Source organism: Hemitrygon akajei, chromosome 5 (genome assembly GCF_048418815.1).
Source record: "Hemitrygon akajei chromosome 5, sHemAka1.3, whole genome shotgun sequence".
Lineage (NCBI taxonomy): Eukaryota > Metazoa > Chordata > Chondrichthyes > Myliobatiformes > Dasyatidae > Hemitrygon > Hemitrygon akajei.
This window is the reverse complement of record NC_133128.1, coordinates 162,192,954-162,214,861: the sequence shown is the minus strand read 5'-3', so window position 1 is coordinate 162,214,861 and position 21,908 is coordinate 162,192,954. Positions and strand designations below refer to the sequence as shown.

At 42.0% G+C, this 21,908-nt stretch overlaps 1 protein-coding gene across 5 annotated transcripts in view; it reads left to right on the top strand.

Moving 5' to 3' along the window:
• fam171b (family with sequence similarity 171 member B) overlaps positions 1-21,908 on the top strand; it is a 55,203-nt gene that overhangs the window by 22,290 nt on the left and 11,005 nt on the right. For 4 of the 5 annotated variants that reach the window (XM_073047042.1, XM_073047041.1, XM_073047044.1 and 1 more), the window contains 5 exons: positions 5,381-5,614; positions 6,526-6,618; positions 14,931-15,089; positions 17,915-18,085; positions 19,415-19,531. In XM_073047042.1, coding sequence (XP_072903143.1) covers positions 5,381-5,614; positions 6,526-6,618; positions 14,931-15,089; positions 17,915-18,085; positions 19,415-19,531 — 774 coding nt within the window. Of the gene's footprint in view, positions 1-5,380; positions 5,615-5,664; positions 6,041-6,525; positions 6,619-14,930; positions 15,090-17,914; positions 18,086-19,414; positions 19,532-21,908 lie in introns of all 5 variants that reach the window. The other variant, XM_073047045.1, reaches the window with a different exon arrangement.

The following is a 21,908-nucleotide window of genomic DNA, read 5'->3' as shown; positions in this document are numbered from 1 at the left end:
GGTCTCATCTGACTCCAAAGAAAGGAGATGGCAGACTCCCTTGAGGAGGAAGTCTATCATTCCTGCCATTTCACATCTCACAGAGAGAGTGTGGTTCCAGTGAGATTTTCATTCTGGCTTTAAAAAGTCCCCCAGGGTACCTTGGAGTCTTAGGCATTTCAAACATTCAATTAATTAAACTGTGCAGGGTCTGCTGCCTGTGGTGTTTAAATGTTTAAAATGCAACGCCTGGAAGAGGGATTCCATCTTGGATGGAGAAATTGGAGGCTGTTAATATATACTTAAGATGGTAATCTAAGATCAGTTACTGTATGCATTTACCCTGTACATTGTGCTCCCTCCTGCCACCTTGCCTTGAGCTTCCTCCACCCTCCACATGCTTGCAATGTCAACAATTATGTTAAAGCTCATAAAAAGTATGTACATTGTGAATACAATCAGGACGTTCAGTTTTGTAGTTCAATGGATTCTTTTACAATTTGTTGAAGCCACTCGTATTTCTTCTTAATGCACCCATGTTACTTCCTAAACTGTGGCCATTCCCTCCAGTGTCGTGATGGTGGCTGCACTGAACTTCGGTACATTCCTCAACACTAACACTTGCAAGTTGGAATGTGCCACTTGCTTGTGGAGACCCCGTTGTACTGGAAGACTAACACATTTTCAAGCAGGCACGAGGACTGATTTCACCACATTGATGCCCTCCCAGCGGCTGTTTTTCTCTGCATGTGCCGTCAAGGGCCATCTGTAGACCACAGAGTTCAGGCTCCAGGGTAAACTTTGACAAGAACTGCTGCTTCCCGTTCCAGACTTTTGCAAACACACAGTCTAGAAGATGGTGGATGATCATCTCATTTGTACTGGAGCCATCTAGTACATGCAGTGGGGAATTGAATGATCTGACGGAGAGCCCCGTTCAGTATCAGCCAAGTGAGATCTTGGATGTTGTTTCTAATACTTCCCTCCTAACCAATCAACCACTCACAGGGGCTCAGAGCTTGTCTATGCTGACCACTACTTGATGGACTGTGGTTGAAAGTAATTTTTTGCAGAAATCTTTCTATGAAGAGTGTATAGTCCATCAGGGCCTAACTGAATGGAAAATTTGCATGGCAGTGTGATGGGTCTCATCCTTTGCAATGCGGGAGATAGAACCTCAGCATGTGGTACACTTGGCGTCTGTCTATTTCAGTCCTACACACTGCTTGGTGCAGACACATAAAGGTAGTGATTAGGACAAGGGTAACATAGGGGCATGTCACAACCTAGTGGATGTGATCCATCTTGACCTCCACATGAAATGGCTCAGGTGACTGGCGGTGTATGGACCACGCCTGTGCCATAATAATCCTCACCTGATGACCAGGGTCTTGTTTGTTAAGAATTTCCAATTTCTGTTTTCACCTTAGCTATCTTGTCACATGCATGCCCCACCTCCTCCAAATCAAATTCCTGACTCCTATGGGTAGCTGATCAAATGAACCATTTGCCAAAGAATGTAATCCTTGCCCATGCTACAGTTGACAGGCTGCAGATGGCTGTGTGACTGTGGGCCCAAGCAGAAGGCAGAACATCTTGGAGATACGCAAAATGTCAGGCATTATCCACAGAGGACAAAATAGAAGTCAGTGAGACAAACCATTCTGATGAATGATCAGTGCTGGGTATTTCTAGCATTCTCTGCTTCAGGTTATCAGCATCTGCAGTTGTGTGCTTGCATTGCAGTCAAACTGTTTTTTGCAAAATTTTCCCTGAGCAACATACAAGGGCTCAATAGTCTCCATTCTTTTTCACCCCTTCTCCTGCTCTCACTCTGCCCTTACTAACATTGGTGCCCAACTGTTAACACCTATCCTACCTCTAGCAGCAAGCCCTCGGTGGGTAATGCCTCCTGTTTGCATGACAAACTGTGACCAGAGAGCCAGCTTTAACTTCCAACAACATACTTGCCAGAATATATTTAGAAGTAATTACAGGTTGTTCACGGGGCGTAGATAGGAGTGTGGCTTCTCAAAGTGCCACTTTGCAGTTTGCGCATACTGTACATTTGAACACCTGACACAAGTGCTGAATTGAATTAGCAAATGATGATGCACTAAAAATATTCATGTATGGGTATAAAGTTTTTGCTTACAGTTGTTGCATGCAAGTTGTTGAAATTTATGTTGAATTTGAACCTCCTGTGCTTATTTATGATCCAAATTTGGACCTTCGTTCATTGAAAGCCTGTAATGTACATTTGGCCATGGAAATTGGTACATCAATTAATTACCATTCATGCCCTGAATCAGGACTATTAACCGATAAAGTTTATCTTATTTTTATCTTGGGGTATCTAATATAGACCAATGTTTACTGCCCTGTAGTGTGTGTGTCTATACAAAGCTAGGCAGGGAGTTAAACTCCTCAAAAATCACCTGAGCCAGAAGCTTTCTTCAGGGTTTTTAATAAGGACAAACTTGTGGAAAGATGTTGCTGTTTCAAGGGCAATTGAAGAGTGGATGGAGATGGATGTCTTCCTACTGTGTGTGCTTCAGGTCGAAATGCAAATTAACCATGCAAGAAAGTATGTAAAAGGAAGAGTATGTACTGGAAGTGCTGTTCATACAAAATGAACAGTGCCTTTAGAGGCCAGGACACTATGCAGTATATGAACATGGTGTGCAAAAACTACATTAATATTCAAAATTTGTCATTAGTATCTTAAGTATTGAATCATAATGCAAAGCAAGTGCAGTTGGGTCTTCCTTCAGTCTGTGTTAGTGATTTTATACTTTTTACCTTTTTCCCCCTTTAAACAGGTTACTTTTTTTCTAAGCACAAGTAAAAGAGTAGTAAAAGTTTTGGTGTTTTATGGAATTTAAGTTTAGTTGAAACTTTAAAAAGTATTTTTAATACTTTTTCGTTTCTCTGAGCATCGCCATGTGGTGGAATTTTCTTTGACTTCTAAAGCAGATGCAATAAAATATTTGGCAGAATGTTTGAGTATTGAGTATTATTTTACTCTAATTGTTCATGAAAAAAAGAATCATTTATCAATTCTGTTTTTGTTGTGGAGTATGCTCCTTAAAGCAGTAAAATGGATTAGAATGGTTAGAAAGTTCATACTGCTGGTATTGCCACTGAGTCATAGAAAAGTACGGCACAGAAAAAGGCTCTTTGGCCCATCAAGTCCATGCCGAACCATTTAAACTACCTTGTTCCATTGACGTACCCAGGCCATAGCCGTCCATGCCCCTCCCATCCACGGATCTATCTAGACTTTTCTTAAATGTTGAAATAGAGCTTGCATGTACCACTTGCACTGGCAGCTCATTCCACACTCTCATAACCCACTACCCTCTGAGTGAAGAGGGTTCTCCTCGTGTTCCCCTTAAACATTTCATCTTTCACCCTTAACCCGTGACATCTAATTGTAGTCTTACCCAACCTCAGTGGAAAATGCCTGCTTGCATTTACTGTATCTATACCCCTCATAGTTATGTATACCTCTATCAAACATTCTGTCAATCTTCTACATTCCAAGGATAAAGTCTAAACTATTCAAGCTTTCCTTGTATCTGAAGTTCTCCATTCCCGGCAACATCCTTGTAAATTTTCTTTGTACTCTTTAAACTTTATTTACATCTTTCTTGCAGGTAGGTGACCAAAACTGCACACAATACTGCAAGTTTGTCCTCACCAATGTCTAATGCAACCTCAACATAACATCTCATCTCCAGTACTCATACTTGGATTTATGAAGGCCAATGAGCCAAAAATTTTCTTTACAATCCTATCTATCTGTGCCGCCACTTTTAATCCATTATGGACCTATATTCCCAGATCCCTTTCTTCTACCACACCCGTCAGTGCCCTGCCATTTACTGTGTAAGACCTACCCTGGTTGGTCCTACTGAAGTACAAGGTGTTGCACTTGTCTGCATTAAATTCCATCTGATATTTTTCAAGCTGGCCCAAATCCCACTGCATGTTCTGATTGTCTTCCTCACTGTCCACTACACACAAACTTGGTATCATCTGCAAATTTGCTGATCCAGTTAACCACATTATCATCCAGACTGTTGATATAGATGACAAACAACAATGGACTCAGCACCAATCCCATCGGCATTCCACTAGCCTATAGTCAGAAAGGCTCCCACAGAGCCAATGTCTAATCCAATTTATTCTCTCATCCTGAATGCCAAGTGACGGAACCTTCTTGACGAACCTCCCAGTTGGGCTCTTGTCAAATGCCTTACTAAAGTCCAACTTTCTCGGTAACTTCCTCAAATCTCTATTAGATTGGATCGCCATGACCTACCACGTAAAAAGTCAAGCTGACTATCCCTAATCAGTGCCTGTCTGTCTAAGTGCTTATATATCCGGTCCCTTAGAACACATTCCAATAACTTTACCACTACTGATGTCAGACTCACTGGCTTATAATTTCTTGGTTTATTCTTAGATCCTTTCTTAAACAGCAGAACAACATTAGCTATTGTCCAGTCCTCCAGTATCTCACCTGTCACTAATGATGATGTAAGTATCACCTTGTCAGACCATTGGGCTTTATCCACCTAATTTGCCTCAAGAATGCAAACTTTTCCTCCTCTAATCTGTATAGGGTTCATGACTTCACTGTTGCTTTGCCTCACTTCTAAAGACTCTGTGTCCATCTCCTGAGTAAATACAGAAGCAAAAAAAATCCATTTAAGATCTCTCCCTTTTCTTTTGGCTCCACCATAGACCATAGATTTAGGAGCAGAAGTGGGTCATTTGGCCCATCGAGTCTGCTCTGCCATTCAATCATGGGCTGATCCAATTCATCCAGTCATCCCCACTCCCCTACTTTTACCCCATACCCTTTGATGCCCTGGCTATCGATTACGTATGGATCACCATTCTGATCTTCTGGTGGACCAATTTGTCCCTTGCATTCCCTTTGCTCTTAACGTATCTGTAGAATCCCTTTAATATTCTCCTTCACCTTGTCTGCTAGGGCAACCTCGTGCCTTCTTTTAGCCCTCCTGATTTCTTTCTTTAAGTTGTTCTCTTGCCTTTTTTATATTCAATAAGTACCTTATTTGTTCCTACCTGTCTATACCTATTATGTATCTCTTTTTTTCTTAACCAGGGCCTCTCTAAACATGTTATCTTTACCTTTATTCTGACAACAGAAGACTCCATTAAGTTGTTTGAAGTGTATGGTTGGGCTGAAGAACTTCTATACACTGTAACTGACTCTTAAGTGGTAATTGAGCCAAAGACGACAGTCAGCCATAAAATAGTTAACTACGACATGTCATACCTATCTACAGCTTCCTCAAAGTCAAACTTTTTTTGTTTAGTGTACTTTATTGAAGCTATTAAGCATCGATCATTTCTGTTGTTTCAGGGTCTTTATTCACTTTGAAGGTGCAGGTAAACAATGTGGTCACTCGTCATTACCTGGACAAGGCCACTGTTGACGTCTTTGTTAACTTCACTAAGACTAACTCTGCCCTTACCGAGGAGGATGGAGGAGTGGTTTTCAAAGTACCTTACACGCTGGGCCTCACTCTGACTGTCACGGCACGCAAAGGAGGTTACCTGCTGGCATCTTTACCCTGGAAAACCCAAAGAGTGCCAGGTAAACACTCGATTGTATTTCTGTCTTCAGTGTTCCTTCCTCTTTTCTAGGTTCTGCTCCACCCAAAATCTCCTGAAACTGAATGGTGAGCAGACAACTGCAGCCCAGCCCTCCAGACATTCCTCAGTTGACTTCCCCTTCTGGTCCATCCGTGCAGTCTATAGTGCAATCGGAAAATGCCCCACCACCTGTAAAGGTTTTGGATGTCTGCAGAGGGACATGAACAATGCTATATAAATGATAAACTTCTTATTCAAGACAGCCCAGGTTTGGACCTACGATCAGGAAAAATAATTTGACTAGATCATACCCTGAAAGGAAAGTTCTTATTATTTTGGGGTGGTTTTAGACTGAAATATTTAGGCTTACTTTCAATTGATTTCATTTCAAAAGTGCAAGAAGGAAAATAATACTGTAAACTGTCAGGTGAGTCTTCTGCTAATCCCAGTTTGCTAATGTTTGTTTCATGTGTAGGTGTTAGAAATAAACTTGTGCTTTCAAGGTAGTTCATAAGTCAAAATAGTTTTGTATGCAGGAACAGGACATGAACTTGTACCTCAGAAGCCTCACTTAAATGTTCTCCTTGTACTGCAGTAGTCATGAGATTGTTCACACTGATTCTGAAGTAATTCAGCGGAATAATATGTGTAATATTGTTTAATGCTTTAAATCATTTTTGGTTGCAGCCTCTTACTAGAACCCTCATCAATTGTTTAATGCTTGGGCTTTTGTTTGAAGGTTTCTCTTACTTGCTTCCGCATGCGGGTTGTGAAGGAAATACTCTGCAGAGGATCTTCAGTTAAATAATGTTTAATAAGCAATTCAGATAGGAATTTGGAATGAGTCATTGAAACTCTGCATGTTTGTTTTTCCTTGGTTATTCTGCCATGCTTTTTGTTTCTACTTTCCAGTTTTTGCGGCTGTAACACTTTCAATGATTCCACAAAGCCGAGCAAATCTCTGGTTATTTGAAGATACTATCTTAATAACAGGAGGAAAAAATGGTAAGTAGAGTAAGTAACTGCTTCAGCTTTTGGCTATTCCTCAGTATATTTTTTAACAAACATGATAGTTGGGTTGGTACCACTAAGTCGTAGGTTGAGGCTTCAACAGCTAAATATGACGTAAATTATGAAGTGTCTTCATTTTCCTGTATGCACTTCTCTGCATCTGGGAGGCAGCTTTTGCTGCCTTGTGTGTTCCTGGGGCTAAGTGGTAAGGTGCCTCGCAGTGGCAGGTTCTCCAACAATGTAACTGAATCTAGAGGGTGGACAGGACAAGTCTGGTCTGCAAAGTCCCACCCTCAGCCTTGCTGCCTGTTAAACCTGCCAAACACAAGATTGTGCAAATGCTAGAAATATTGAGCAGCATGCACAAAATATTGGTGGAACTCAGCAAATCAGGCAGCATCTGGGAGGGGAATAACAGTCCTTGCATGGAAGTCCTTTACTTTTAACAAGTTAGAAACAATTAAGTGTTCTTGAATTTCAGCAAAATCCTTGTCATAATAATGAAAGCTATAATAAACCTCCGCTGAACACGTAGATCTGATTTGTGTTTGCTAGCATTAAACTTTCCCTTAAGAATTCTATATTTCTTTTCAATGGGGCAGAAACTGAATTTAGTAATAGAAAATAATGGAAAACCCAGGAATGTGTAGTGGTATCCCCTTGAGGTTTGGGTCTGCTTCTTGTATGTTTGTTCAATTTCTCGAAATGTGTTTGTATCTAACACAGGAGTGAAGTGGGTTCAGATGATCAATAGAGTTTATTTAAACACTTGAGCAGCCAGTGCTGCAGTTCTAATCGGAACCACTTGGCTTCATTTAGTTAAAGTACTGGAAATGATGCAGCTCCCACTCTACCGGATCATCACTGAAGTGGCAGGGCCCAGGCTCGAGAATGAAAAATGAACTGATGTCTAGCTGATTTAAATGCCGAGGCAGATTTTAAATAATTAAGGCTTCGAGGCTGAGGGAGAAAGATGAACCGATGTTCAGCCCACTACTCAGCTTTACTCGCCTCAGCTTTGAACTGACTTTGCAGCATCAGCACTTGCCTTAACACTGAACTGACTCCGTGGCTGTGAACTCACTTTCAGGGAGTCTAATTCCTGCTCTGTGTATTATTTCTTTGCTTGTTTTAATTGTTTGCGCAATTTGTTCTCTTCTCGCTCATTGGATGATTGATGGTCCTTCTCATGTGGAGTATTCTGTCGGTTGGTTCTATTGCGTTTCTTGGTCTTGTGGCTGCCTGCAAGAAGATGAATCTCAAGGTTGCATATGGTATACATACTTTACTTTGAACTTTGAATGTCCCCTCAGCAATTCTCACAGCAGGAGGCAGAGCCCCTTCTTCCCACTGATTCCTGGTTGCAGCAACTTGCTGTCCAATGAGCCCAATCCTGTGCCTCAATTGCAGACACTGTTAGGATTCAAATACATAAAACTCTTGTTGTGGGGATGAATGGTAGCTGGAATACTGAATATGCTTCCTTGTTCATATTCCATCTGGATTAGAATATACTCCCAACAGGCCATCACTTCTGTTATTCTGTTACTCGGCAACCAAGTTGAGCTTGGTCGTGGCATAGTACCCCAACAAGGAATCCTGGCACGTCAGAACTTCATACAGAACCTCCCTCAACTTACATTATCATCATCATCATCATCATGAGTAAGAGAAAATCACCATGTTTATTTTTCTTTATTTTGTCATCCAAGTTGTGTATAATTTATGTTAATTTTAGTTACATCATTTATATTTGTCATGTTTGTAATGTATTGAGGTGCTACTATGAAAAGATAATTTTTTTCATAACATTCATACCCCGAGTTACAAAACTAAAGGTGTAAAAAGTTGTCCTCAGCAGTTTCCTGTGTGGATGTGAAACCTGGACTGTATAAATAGTTGATGTTTTGGGCCGACACCCTTCACGAGGACTACAAAGGAAGGGGGTTGTGCCGGATTAGGAAGGTGTGGGGAGGGGAAGGAGTACAGGCTAGGTGATGGGTGGGACCAGGTGGGTTGGGAAGGGGGAGGAATGACAAATTCCCAGGAGGGATACGTGCCTGTGATAGCGAGTCTGGGTGAGTACGTGGTTGAAGAGTTCTAGGGCTGCAAGGATCACAGAGGGGAGTAGTGAGAGAGGGTCTTACTGAATTGCTATTGAAGAGAAGACTTAAACTTCGTCAGGGTAGGTATACCTCAAGCAGACTTCGCGGTGGAGCAGCAAATCTTAAACATGAGATTCTGCAGATGCTGGAAACAGAACACAACACATGAAAAATGCTGGAGGAATTCAGCAGGTCAGGCTGCATCTGTGAAAAGGAACAGACTGTTGATGTTTTGCGCTGAGGCCCTTCATTAGGACTGAAAAGGAAGAGGGAAGATGCCAGAATAAGATGGAGGGAGGGGAAGGAAGGCTAGTTAGAAGGTGATGGGTGAAGACAGGTGGGTGGGTAGGGGGGTGATAGTTCCCAGGAAGGATATATGGCTGTAGTAGTGAGTCTGTGTTAACACATTAATCTATGGCATGAATAAACCTCTCTTCCCACCTTATTGCACATTCTTCCCTCTTCCTTTGCAGTTCTGATGAAGAGTTTCAGCCCAAAACATTAACTGTTTGTTCATTGCCATAGATGCTGCCCAACCTACTGAGTTCTTCCAGCATTTTATCTGTGTTGCTATGGATGTTCAGCATCTGCAGAATCTCTTGTGTTTACCACATACAGAAGACACCCCAAAATGCTGGAAAACGCTGGAGGACTTTCACATACAAAGTGCAAGACCGATTCTTGGCATTCATTGGCAGGACCGAGTAAACAGACCTAGAGGTCCTAGACGGGGCTGAAACCATGTGCGTTGAAGCCATGATTGCAAAAACACAACTTTGGTGGAGAGGGCATGTCATACACACGAAGGATACCCCAATCTTCCTTACAGCTACTTTATGGCAGGGTTTCGCTGGGCAAGAGAAATTGGACAGGCCCCCATAAAAGTTTCAAAGACTGTGTGAAGACTAACATTGTACATGCTAAACTTGTTTGCAAACGGCTGCTGCAGCGTGCACAAAACCAGTGTGGTTGGCAAGTCTTGGTTACAATCACTGGCAACATCTGAGAGGAGAGGCGTCAAGCAGAGCTACTCACTCTCCGACGAAGTAGGAAAGCTGTAGAAGTGGCTCCTCTGCCAGATCCAGGACAGGTTCCATGTCCTTGTTGCTCCCAACTTGGACCTTCTAATGCACAGTAAAAGAACTGCACGAGTCTAAATGTCTTCATCGGATGTGCTTGACAACCAGCCAGTCATCACTCATGTATGCCAATGACAATGAACTTAAACTCAGGAGCTCTCTACAAAAGAGACCTTTTCAACAAGCATCTGCTGCAGATGTGCCAGGCTCCCTTGGGTCCCATCATCTCAATTACACGGCTGTGCTTAGGCCATCCACAGGAGGGCAGTGTACACTATCAGAGGATAATAATCTTTTAACACGCTCACAATGGTGGAGGAACTCAGCAGGCCAAGCAGCACCTATGGAAAAGAGAACAGTTGCTGTTTCGGGCCAAGACTCTTTGGCAGGACTGGAGAAGAAAAGATGAGTAGATTTAAAAGGTGGGGTTAGGGGAGAGAGAAGCAAAGTGATGGGTGAAACTGGGAGGGGGAGGGATGAAGTGAATAGCTGGGTACAAGCTGGTAGTGAAGACACGTTCCCAGGAAGGATGCATGGCTGTAGTAGTGGGTCTGGATAATCACATGGTCAAAGAGTCGGAGGGCAGCAGGGATCACGGGGAGCGTTTCACCAAACTCCCATGGAAGGGAAGTTTTAAACCTCTTCAGGGTAGGTAGGCAGGCATACCTAGAAGAGACTTTGCAGTGTGGTAATCAAATCACAAACAAGAGAGAATCTGCAGATGTTAGAAATCCAAGTAACACACACAAAATGCTGGAGAAACTCGGTAGGCCAGGCAAAATCTATGGGGGAAAAGAAGTACAATCGATGTTTCAGGCCAAGATCCCTTTCTCACTGCTCCCCCTCTGTGATCCTTGCTGCTTTCCAACTCTTTGACCACGTGCTTACCCAGAACTGCTACTATAGCCATGTATTCTTACTGGGGAACATGCCTTCAGCACCAGCTTGTACCCAACTATTTACTTCATCCCTCTCCCTCCCGATTTCACCTATCACCTTGTGTTTTTCTCTCCCCTCCCCCCCAACTTTTTAAATCTACTTTCATTTTGTTTTCTCCCTAGCACTTCTGAATAGTCTCAGCCTGAAACGTCGACTGTACTTTTTTCCTTAGATGCTGCCTGGCCTGCTGAGTCCCTCAGCATTTTCTGTGTGTTGTTTGGATTTCCAGCATCTGCAGATTCTCTCTTGTTTGTGATACAACCTTTTACGCTGTTTAATGGTGCTCGGGCATGTAGAGAATGGAGAATGTGCTTTTCCTCAAAATTTACAGGTATCTCGCAGTCATATTGCAAAGGAGATGTGCCACGCTCCTCAGCAGTGCAAATATGCATGAGATCATCGAAGGAGACTGGGGGAGGAGTGGGAAATGTATTAACAGTGAGGTCATCAAGTGAAACACATCCATGTCTCATTAACATTTTCAGTGCGTGTGTGAACTCGAGGTGTAATTGGAATCTGAAATAGCTGTAAGCAGCAATGCCTGCGTCTTAACAGATGGTGTTGTTACTGGTCTAATATTTTCGCTGTGTCACAAAGCAATCAAATGATGTGGCGAGTAGATACCACCAAATGCTGTTCACTTAGTAAATGAGCCATCTCCAAAGGGATCCTGCCCCAACGACATCCTTTCCCCCGCTCCTCCCCCCCCCCCCCACTCCGCTTTCCACAGGGATCACTCCCACTGTGATTCCCTTGTCCGTTCGTCCCTCCCCAGTAATCTCCCTCCTGGCACTTATCCCTGCAAGCAGCCAAAGTGCTGCACCTGCCCATTCGCCTTTTCCCATGCCGCCATTCAGGACCCCAAACAGTCCTTCTGTGTGAGGCAACACTTCACCTGCAACACACACAAAATGCTGGAGGAACTCAGCAGGCCAGGCAGCATCTATAGAAAAGAGTAGTTAATGTTTCGGGCCGAGACCCTTCAGCAGGGCCTGCAAATGTGCCCAGCGGTCCCAATGCGGCCTCCTTTGCATTGGTGAGGCCTGTCATGAATTGGTGGACTGCTTCATTGAGCACCTCCCTTCCATCTGCCAATATCAGGATTTAACAGTGGCCAAACATTTTAATCTGATTCCCATTCCCGTTTCAACATGTTGGTCCATGGCCTCCTCCGGGTGGAGGAGCAACACCTTGTTTTCCATCTGGGTAGCTCCAACCTGATGTCATGAATATTCATATCTACTTATGGTTTTAAAATAAATTGCTCCACCCTCCCCTCTTCTATTCCCCACTCTGGCATCGTACCTCTTCATACTTGCCTATCACTACCCCCGGTGTCCCTCCTCTTTCCATTTCTCCTATGGTTCCTTCTCCTATCAGAATCCTTCCTCTCCAGCCCTTTACCTTTCCCACCCACTTGGCTTCATGTATCACCTTTTAGCTAGTCCTCCTTCCTCTCCCATCCACCTTTCTATTCTGGCATCTTCCTCCTTCCTTTCCAGTCCTGAAGAAGGGTCTTGGCCTGAAACATCAACTCTTTATTCGTTCCCATAGATGCGGCCTGACCTGCTAAGTTCCTACAGCATTTGTTTTGTATGTGTGTTATCTGGGTTTCCAGAATCTGCAGAATTTATCGTGTTTAAAATGAACATAAAGCTGTTCAAACCCTTATCTTTGTGAATAATGGTGATGTGGCCCCACACTTGTTGCTTTATGAGTGAACAAAACGTTGTCTAATTCTCTTTATTTGAAGTTCAAAGAAGTAAATCCACTCTATTAGCCTGATTTCCTTCATCCTATCTACAGACTCTCTCCTCAGCCATGTCAGTTCCTCGAGAGAAACCCAAAAGGCAACAATGGAGGGAAGGCAGCGGAATGGGGGGAGAATCGTGAAGAATTTCTCTCCCAGTGTAATCAACACTAATCACCATTCCAAGAGATTGCATTGATCTGAGTAAATGATGCTGTTCACAGGCATAGAAAGATAGAAACCTAATGTGGGCAAATGGGATTGATCTAGACAGGCAAAATACAGTGATGCTTTGCTAGGTACACCTGTACGCCTGCTCATGGAATGATTACTCATGCCAGACGCAGTGGTTTAAGTATCTCAGAAACTGCTGCTGTCCTGGGATTTTCACACACAACAATCTCTAGAGTTTACAGAGAACGGAGTGGGAAAACAAAAAGAAAAATCCAGTGAGTGGCAGTTCTGTTGGTGAAAATGAAATTAATTTTATGTTCAATAAGAGAGGTCAGAGGAGAATCAGCTGGTTCAAGCTGATTGGAAGGCAACGGTAACTCCAATAACTTGTAACAGTGATGTGCAGAAGAGCATCTGTGAACGCACAAAATGTCAGACCTTTAAATGGATGGGCTACAGCATCAGAAGACCATTGAAATACACTCAGTGGCCTCTTTATAAGGTACAGGAGTTACTTAGTGGAGTGATGACTGAGTATAGTCAGAATGGACAGGGTGGGCTGAAGGTCTTTGCGACTCTGTTTCCTGTGAACCTGTTGTGGGATCTGAGTGTCATTTCCTCCTCTCTAATATTCTGGGGTCCCAACAAGATAAGCCGCCTTGTGTGGCTTTCCTGATACTATAGGAAAGATATTAGCATGGATAGGAGATTGGCTGACTGGCAGGAGGCAAAGATTCAGAATAAAGGGATCCCTTTTTGTTTGGCTGTCAGTGACCAGTGGTGTTCATCAGGGTCCGTATTGGAACTGTTTCTTTTCATGTTGTATGTCAATGATTTGGATGATGGAATTGATGGTTTTGTGGCCAAGTTTGTGGACGATACTTAGATAGGTGGAGGGCAGGTAGTGCTGAGGAAGCAGGAAGTCTGTAGAAGGACTTGGACAGATTGTGAGAATGGAGCATTTGATGGCTCTGGGCCTATACTCACTGGAGTTTTGAAGAATGATGGAGCAGACATGATGGGCCGAATGGCCTAATTCTGCTCATACGCCTTATGGTCTCTTACAACTTATACAGAAGTTCAGTGGTTCAAGTTTGATGAATCTGTTGCTGTTCATCTGTCAGTAAAACACAGCATGATCTAGCCCAGGTCTTAAATTGTAGGCTATATTATAGAAGAGGGTTATGCATTTACAAGAAGTGAACATTCGCTACAAACACGATTTTGCTGTTTGCAGGAAAGAGGCCTGTTAATTTGTTCCTTGCCTTGTAACATTACATGTTATATTCTATGTAAACAAAGTCAAAGTTCAAAACTACGTTTATTATCAAAGTATATATACTGTATACAACCTTGAGATTTGTCTCCTTAAATGTAGCCACTAAGCAGAGAAACCCAATAGAACCCATTTTTAAAAAAACCGTCAAACACTCAAACACCCAATGTGCAGAAAAAAATGGTGCAAAGAATAAAAGTAATTAAATAACATTCAGAGTTGAAGTTCATCAAAGCAAGTCCATAGTCATGAAGCCCATCACAACTGATCCAGGAGCCCATTAACTGCAGGCCACAAAGATGAGTAAATCTCGTGAGGAGCAAGCTGAACACCAGCCCATCCCTCACCTTTGGCTCTGATATCCTGACGTTTTCAACCTGGCGAGGCTCTTAAATTGGTCAAACATTGGCTTGTTCCTCGCTCTTGGACTGGGGCACTGCTGTTTAGATTTAGTCTTGGGCCTGGGTCCTGCTGCTTTGATTTGGGCCTTACCTGACCTTCCCAATCTGGTCTGGTGCTTAAATTGGTCAAACTGTGGCTTGTTCCTCTCAGGCCCGGGCACCACTGCCTCGACTCTGCTCTTTCAAATCACCATCGAGCTGCTCCAGAAGTGGCTAAACATTGCCTTGTTTCTCGCTCTTGAGCCCGGGCCTTGCCACCTCAATACAGTCTGTACACGCCACACTGCAACAGTCTTGCACCTTCGAGACTTCAGTTCACCCCGCTGAAATGCCAGGTCATACAGGCGGCTCAAAAGCTCAGCTCCAAAAAGGAAGTTACAGGCTATTGATTGCAGTGATCGTTTTTGAGAAAAAAAATGTGATTTATAAAGTAGTTGGTAGTTTTGTTTGCTACCAGCAGTGGCATCTTAAAGAGTGGTACTAGTTAGCCAATTCTATGCTACAGAGAACTGTTGTGCTGTTATTAATTGGATCCTTAAGTTTTCTATCCTTTCTAATCAAAGATGTTGTGGTTTATTTTAGATGATGGAACATATCCTAGTGTCCAGTTCCCAAAGGGATTGCTGAAACTACCGAAGAACACATTCATTTCTAATCTAACAGCCTATCTCACAGCTCCGCAGCTTCCCTGGCGAGCAGACAGCTTTATCCATACGATGGGGACCTTAATGAACAAATCAAGTAAAGCCTTAATCATTTCTTCTGATCACGGCTTTCTCATCTTGTCATTCTAGATTTAATTGTGATGTTATTTCTATAATAGCTTGGATATCTTGTTACATCTGGTAGCCCTCAGGATTGGAGTATGACAAGTCCTCTTCATGGTCTGCTTCTCTATCTTTACAGATTGAGAGAAAATATGCTGCTATTCTTTCCTTGCAATGAACAGAGGTTACTGGCATGTGATAGTGGACGCAGGATTGTCACATATTTGGAGCAGGAAGTGTAAAGAAGCTTCCTAAAGCTAAAACATTTTATAGGGTCATTTCTGTAGTCCGTCTTCTTTAAGAGAAATGTAAATATAGAATGACACAGTCAAGGAAAGGGGCTAACAATGTGCAAAACTGCTCAATTTTTGCCATATATTTCCTACCACTGAGCTGCTTTTCATGATAATTTTGCACTATTTAAAATGGCTGGAATGTGGAGTTCACTGTGATAAGCTTATCACTGCAAATAGTCACTGTGAGTGAATCGGACTTTCTTTGTGTTTCAGTTTTCCACTCAAATTTGTCAACCTAAGGATTTCATCCTTCTTTCATAATTCATATACTGTGCTGAGTTTTTACAATTGATTTTTTTTTTGTTTGCTCTTCCACTTATTCCTTTGAAGAAGTGATTAAGTTGCTTTTCCTGATGGATGTTTCTCTCCCTTTCTCTGGAACCAGATCATGTAAAACTCCACAGTATCTTCAAAAATAAATGGCCAAATAATTAGTTTTATTGATATTGGCTGAGGGATATGTCTTGGCCAGACATCAGAATAAATAAACCTGTTCATTAGTTCGCTCTATAGATTTTCTTTAGCTTCCACCAGAGTGGGTAGATGAGATTTTAGCCTGATGTCCTTTATGGAAGCCAGCATGCCTGCAGTGTAATGTTCTGCTGGTACTGCACAAAACTCTTGGCTAATTTATGATTCAAGTGTCATTAGTGGGAATTCAGCTACTAACTTTTTATTTGGAGTTGAGATCCAGCTTTAACATTTTAATCTTTGCATTAACTTAATGGCCTTTCATTAATCATTACATTAGAAAGTAACTGAGACCAGGATTGATCAGTTTCAAAGGGTTTGTCAAGAGATTCTGGATTTCCACAATAATTCCAACAAATCTGCATTTTTTTTCAGATACTTGAAACAAATATAATTGATAATTAAATAACCTGGTGAGAAAACAAAACAATGTTAAGATAATTTTATCAGGACAACCATTTATCAATTAAATGGCAAACAAATGGGTTGTTGCTATGATTCCGTAGTCATTGTGGATATCCTTTGTAGAATGATGAATACAGATGCTCTGAAGAGGCTCCTATACAAAGACTTACTGGACTGACACCAGATTTGAGAAATTAGGCCTGTGCAGAAAGATTAAAGTAGGTGGTCCTGGGCTCTAGAGGAGAAGAATGAGCATGACCTTATAGAAGGCTTTGAGAGAATTATTGTGGAAAAGGCATTTTCACTTGTTGTCAAGGGCAGAACTCAAGTAGTTCAAAAATAGAAATAGAAAGCAGTGAAGTAGTGTTCATGGGTTCAATGTCCATTCAGAAATCTGGTGGCAGGCGGAAAGACGCTGTTCCTAAATCTTTGAGTTTGTGCTTTTATGCTTCTGTACCTTCTCCCTGATGTTAACAATGAGAACAAGGCATGACCTGGGTAATGGGGGTCCTTAATGATGGACAACACCGTTTTTGAGGCATCACTCCTTGAAGATGTCTTGATACGCAGGCTGATGCTCGTGACCGAGCTGACTATGGTTACAACCCGGCAGCTAACTTCAATCCTGTGCAGTAGCCCCCACCCCCCATACCAGACGATGATGGAGACATACCAAATCTTCTCAAACTCCTAATGAAATATAGCCACTGTCGTGCCTTCTTTGTTGGGTCCAGGTTAGATACTCCAAAAGATTCATAACCAGGAACTTGGAATTGCTCACCCTTTCCACTTCTGATGTATCTATGAGGACCAGTGTGTGTTCCCTCATCCTACCCTTTCTGAAGTCCACAATCAGTTCTTTGGTCTTACTGATACTGAGTGCAAGGTTGTGGCTACGACACCTCTCAAATAATTGGTCACTGATAAGTCTAGCAGGCAATTCAGGTGAAAATTCCTTATTTGAAGTGTAGAAATAGGGGGAGCAAATAGAATATCTAAAGGAGAATCAGGTAAGGACCTGAATGGAAAAGGATTAATGGCACGTGTTGATAAGCTTGGTTAAAAATGGTAGATTGAGGCATAGACAAAATGGCTTTACCTATGCTGTAATTTATTTGCTTTGGAGACTTAGCAGAGGTAGTTCATTCATTAAAACTGAAATATTTTGGACTCAAACACAATGTAAAATTCAGTTTTCCCACAAGAATCTGCAGAAAGCAAATTAACAAATTCACGGCATCATGAAATTCTCCTTCTGTATGTAGTTAGTTATAAATTAATCATTTATGTAACAATGCGTCTAATAGGTTTGACTTTCTTTATATTATTTCAGACAATTTCCTGTCCCTCCCAATTCCCCCATCTCTCACAAGCTCCTCCACCAGTTTCTTGTGTTACCTGATACACTGCTTTGTGGATAAGTATGGATGTTTATATAGCAAGAGACAAGTTCTGCATTAAGTGGCACCTCCACTTCTTCGGGGTTTTGAGAATAAATATATTGATATCTGTCTTTAAATAATGAACTCATGTGTTGCAGATTGTGTAAGTGTCATTTCATGGTGTTGTGGATGTATTTCAATTTTTATTTGTATTGATGTATTTAACAAAAGAAGTGTCTTTACAGGGCTGAAGAGCATCAAACTGACTCCACTGGCTGCCATTAATGTTGAATTATTTGCTGCTGGAAAGCATGTAAAGGTGGCGGGATCCATCCACATTACGTTACCCCTTGGACCAACTGATCTGGTGACGCATGCAGAAACTCTTCGAGCCTGGACATTTGACCTGAAAATTGGTACACGAACAAATTTCATTTGTTGTCCTGATTATCTTGGTTCAATACAGGGGCAAATACCTTATTCATACAGCGACACTTGTCCAACTGTTAGAGAATTGACTTGTTAAAATGCAGAGGATTTCATACAAAAGGAAGGAGAGAAACTTTGGTGGTGCTGTATTTCTATAGTCCCCATGATTTGGAAGGATACCATTCATTTTAGTTTGGTAAATCTAACTGAGAAAATCCATTATTTCATTGAAACTCATGAGGCTATTGCCCATTGGTCTACCCTCCATTCTACGGCAACTCTAAAATTAAATTGGACTTAAATGCCCGAGGGCTTGGATTTGGCCCTTGTGTATAATCATCATTTTCATTGTGCGAAACTAAGAACAAGTTTGAAATTTCCTTACTTGGAGTAACTCATCGTGTAAATCCCCATAGTTTCTGTTTGATTCAGTATTTCCTCTGCTATCTTTGCAATCATTTTCTGTGAAATTTATGTGCAATAAACTACAATTACTGCTTAATAATCACTGTGCCACAGAAGTAATAATTTCATGTATACTGATTTTAATCACTTTGGAAGCTTCTACATTGTTGGGTGTAAATTCATGTCTTTATGTCTGTAAAATCCTGGAAGTTGCTCATTCTGGTTTTCAGTCCACGAGGATTCTTAAATATGATTACTCAGCAAATTTGATAACACGATGCCTGTGCAACATTAGCCATCCCTGGAACTGATTCCTGATGGGCGACCAATATCAGAAAGGGGAAGTCCATGTAACTAGAGAATGCTGTATCTTTCTGGCCCATGCTCATGTTTAATATGCTGCAAAATCCAGGCGGAGATATTTTCTTCCCCCATGCCTGTGATTACTGTGTTACATTTAGCCCGTGGTCTGACTCCCAGCAGAGCAGATCATCAGACCACTTCTGTCTCAATCCCTACAACCCATTCTTTCCAGAATATCCATCTATTAACCCTCTTTTGCCGCTCATGTATGTTAGAAGTAAGGTATATAGCATCTAATTAACCTACCATAATGTCTGTGCAATATAGGAGTAAATCAGGACGCCTGAGGAAACCCACGCAGTTACAATCTCTGAATAGACAGCACTCGAGGCTAGATTCAAATCACGGTCCTTGGAGATGTGAGGCAGCATCGTAACTGCACGACCACCTATTTTACCAAAGAGGAGCATTTCAATAAATGTTTTTTTTTTAAAAAAAAGAATTTTAAGCTTTTTTTCTCTCTCTAATATTGGTTAACTTTATTGCAGCACTATAAATTAAATTTTCCTTTGATAAATGCCTACCTTCTAAATATTCGTTCATCAAAGGTGCCTGGGTAAACCGAGGACGCGGAACGGTTAGGAAAGAAGGTGACCAGCTTGTCTGGACCTACGTAGCCCCTCATTTGGGTCACTGGATAGCTGCCCCTTTACCATTAACCACAGGTGAATGAGCATGTTTTGCATTTATTCTTTCCATCTTCCTGCTGAATTCTACCTGTTAGTTTTAGCTTCGGCATTTTCCCGGGAGTGTAAAAGTTGTAGTGATTGGACTAGAATATTTTTTGGATAATTCACTTGATTCTGCACTTTGATACGGGGGATCTTATTTCTATGTGAATTGTTTTATTTGTGGGCCATTCATTGTCTTATTATCATGATAATTATCTTATTATCCATGGGTGCTGGACGCATGCAGACCGGCAAAAGCACTATGTCATTTTTCTTGACTGACAATTGAATTAGATTCATTAAAGCATGAGAGACACTTGAGATCAGTGGTAATTACAGGTTAATTATTCATAATTGTAGAATAAAATGCCCAGATTCCATTTGATAATATTCCTGCAAGAGCATGTTGATGCATTTGAAATGATTACATTTTGCTCAGCTGTTTTCGGTATGTTTAAAGAAGCTCAGCTGATTTTATTTTCCTTTCAAAGGAGGCGTTAACTTTGTCTGACAGTATCAACAGCCTTTTACTCCTTATTCAGTCTAAGCTGCCATCACACAGCTTATTAAGTTAGTTCTTGTTTATAATTTTATACTGATCACCGAGGTGTTCAAATTGAGTTTTATATTATCATGACTGAAAGATTAGTCAGTTGAGATGCAGATTTTGTGACAACTTGGATACACAAGGGCATTCAGCATAGAAACAGACCTTTCAATCCTACCAAGTCCATGCCAATTATATAACCATATAACAATCACAGCACGGAAACAGGCCATTCCGGCCCTCCTAGTCCGTGCCGAACTATAATTTATTCACTTGTACTAATCCCATGTTTTTATTAATTTTCCCGATGTTTTTATCATAACCACCCCCACCCTGCCTGATTCTTCCACGTACGTACACAAGAGGCAACTTGCAGTGTCACTTAACCTGCCAGCCCACCATCCTCAGGATATGGGGGGAAACCAGGGCACCCAAAGAAAACCCATGCAGTCACGGGGAATGTGTGGATTCCATACAAACAGCATTAAAAGTCAGGCTTGAACCAGGGTCGCTGGAGCTGAGACAGCAGCTGTGCTTCTTATGAAAATGTAGTTTATTTTTAATTTACCACCTTTATTGATTTTGTATTTCACCTGAAACAGTCAGCTCTTGTAGCCATATTTTGATCTCCCTCTAGCTGTGCTGGTAGGAAACAAATTTCTATGTAATCAGCAGTAGTGAATGGACAGGGCAGTCTCACGTACCATTCCTTTTGTCTTGCCTTCCTGTAGATGTGCAGATGGGACAACAGAGATAACCTCCCAACATTGTTGATTCATTATAAACACTGATTTTAAATAAGACCATAGGAGCAGAATTATGCCATTTGGCCCATCGATCTGCTCCGCCATTTCATCATGACTGATCCAATTTGCTTCTCAGCTCCAATCTCCTGCCTGCACCCCCCCCCCCCCACCATATCCCTTCTTGCCCAGACCAATCAAGAATTTATAAACCTCTTCCTTAAATATTCATAAAGACTTTGGCCTCCACAGCTGCCTGTGGCAACGAATTGGACAGATTCACCACTCGCTGGCTAAAGGATTTCCTCCTCATCTCTGTTCTAAAATGTCACCCCTCTATTCTGAGGCTGTGTCCTCTAGTCTTGGACACTCCCACCATAAGAAACATCCTCTCCACATCCACTATCAGGGTCTTTCACCATTCGATAGGTTTCAATTAGGTCACCCCTTGTTCTTCTGAATTCTAGTGAATACAGGCCCTGAGGTCTTTATTTGAGAAGCCATTTAATCTTGGAATTATTTTCATGAACATTTTTTGAACCGTCTCCAGTTTCAGCACATTCATTCTAGGATAAGTGGCCTAAAACTGCTCATGTACTCCAAGTGAACCTCACCAGTGCTTTATAAAGTCTCAACTTTACATCCTTGCATTTATATTCTCGTCCTCTTGAAATGAATGCTAACATCACATTTGACTTCCTCACCACAGACTCAACCTGCAAATTAAAATTTAGAGAGTCCTGCACAAGGACTCCCAAGTCCCTTTGCACCGTGGTGACCCACTTTCTGCGCAGGCGAACTGGCTCACAAATAGCCAGCACGCGGGGGGAGACTTTGGTAATGCACCTCTGACGTCATTTCCGCCCGGAGAGGGCGGGCGCTAGGGATTAAATGCCAGCACCGCGAAGTTTGAATAAACTAGTCTCGAAATGACTTACCGACTGTGTGACGTTGTCTCTAGCTCTGTATGTAGTACGTCGCTACATTGGTGACCCCGACGGTCCAAACGGGATTTGGACCAAAGATGACTGACACTTCATCTGTTCACGCAGTTTCGCTAAAGCTGCCGACTTTCTGGATG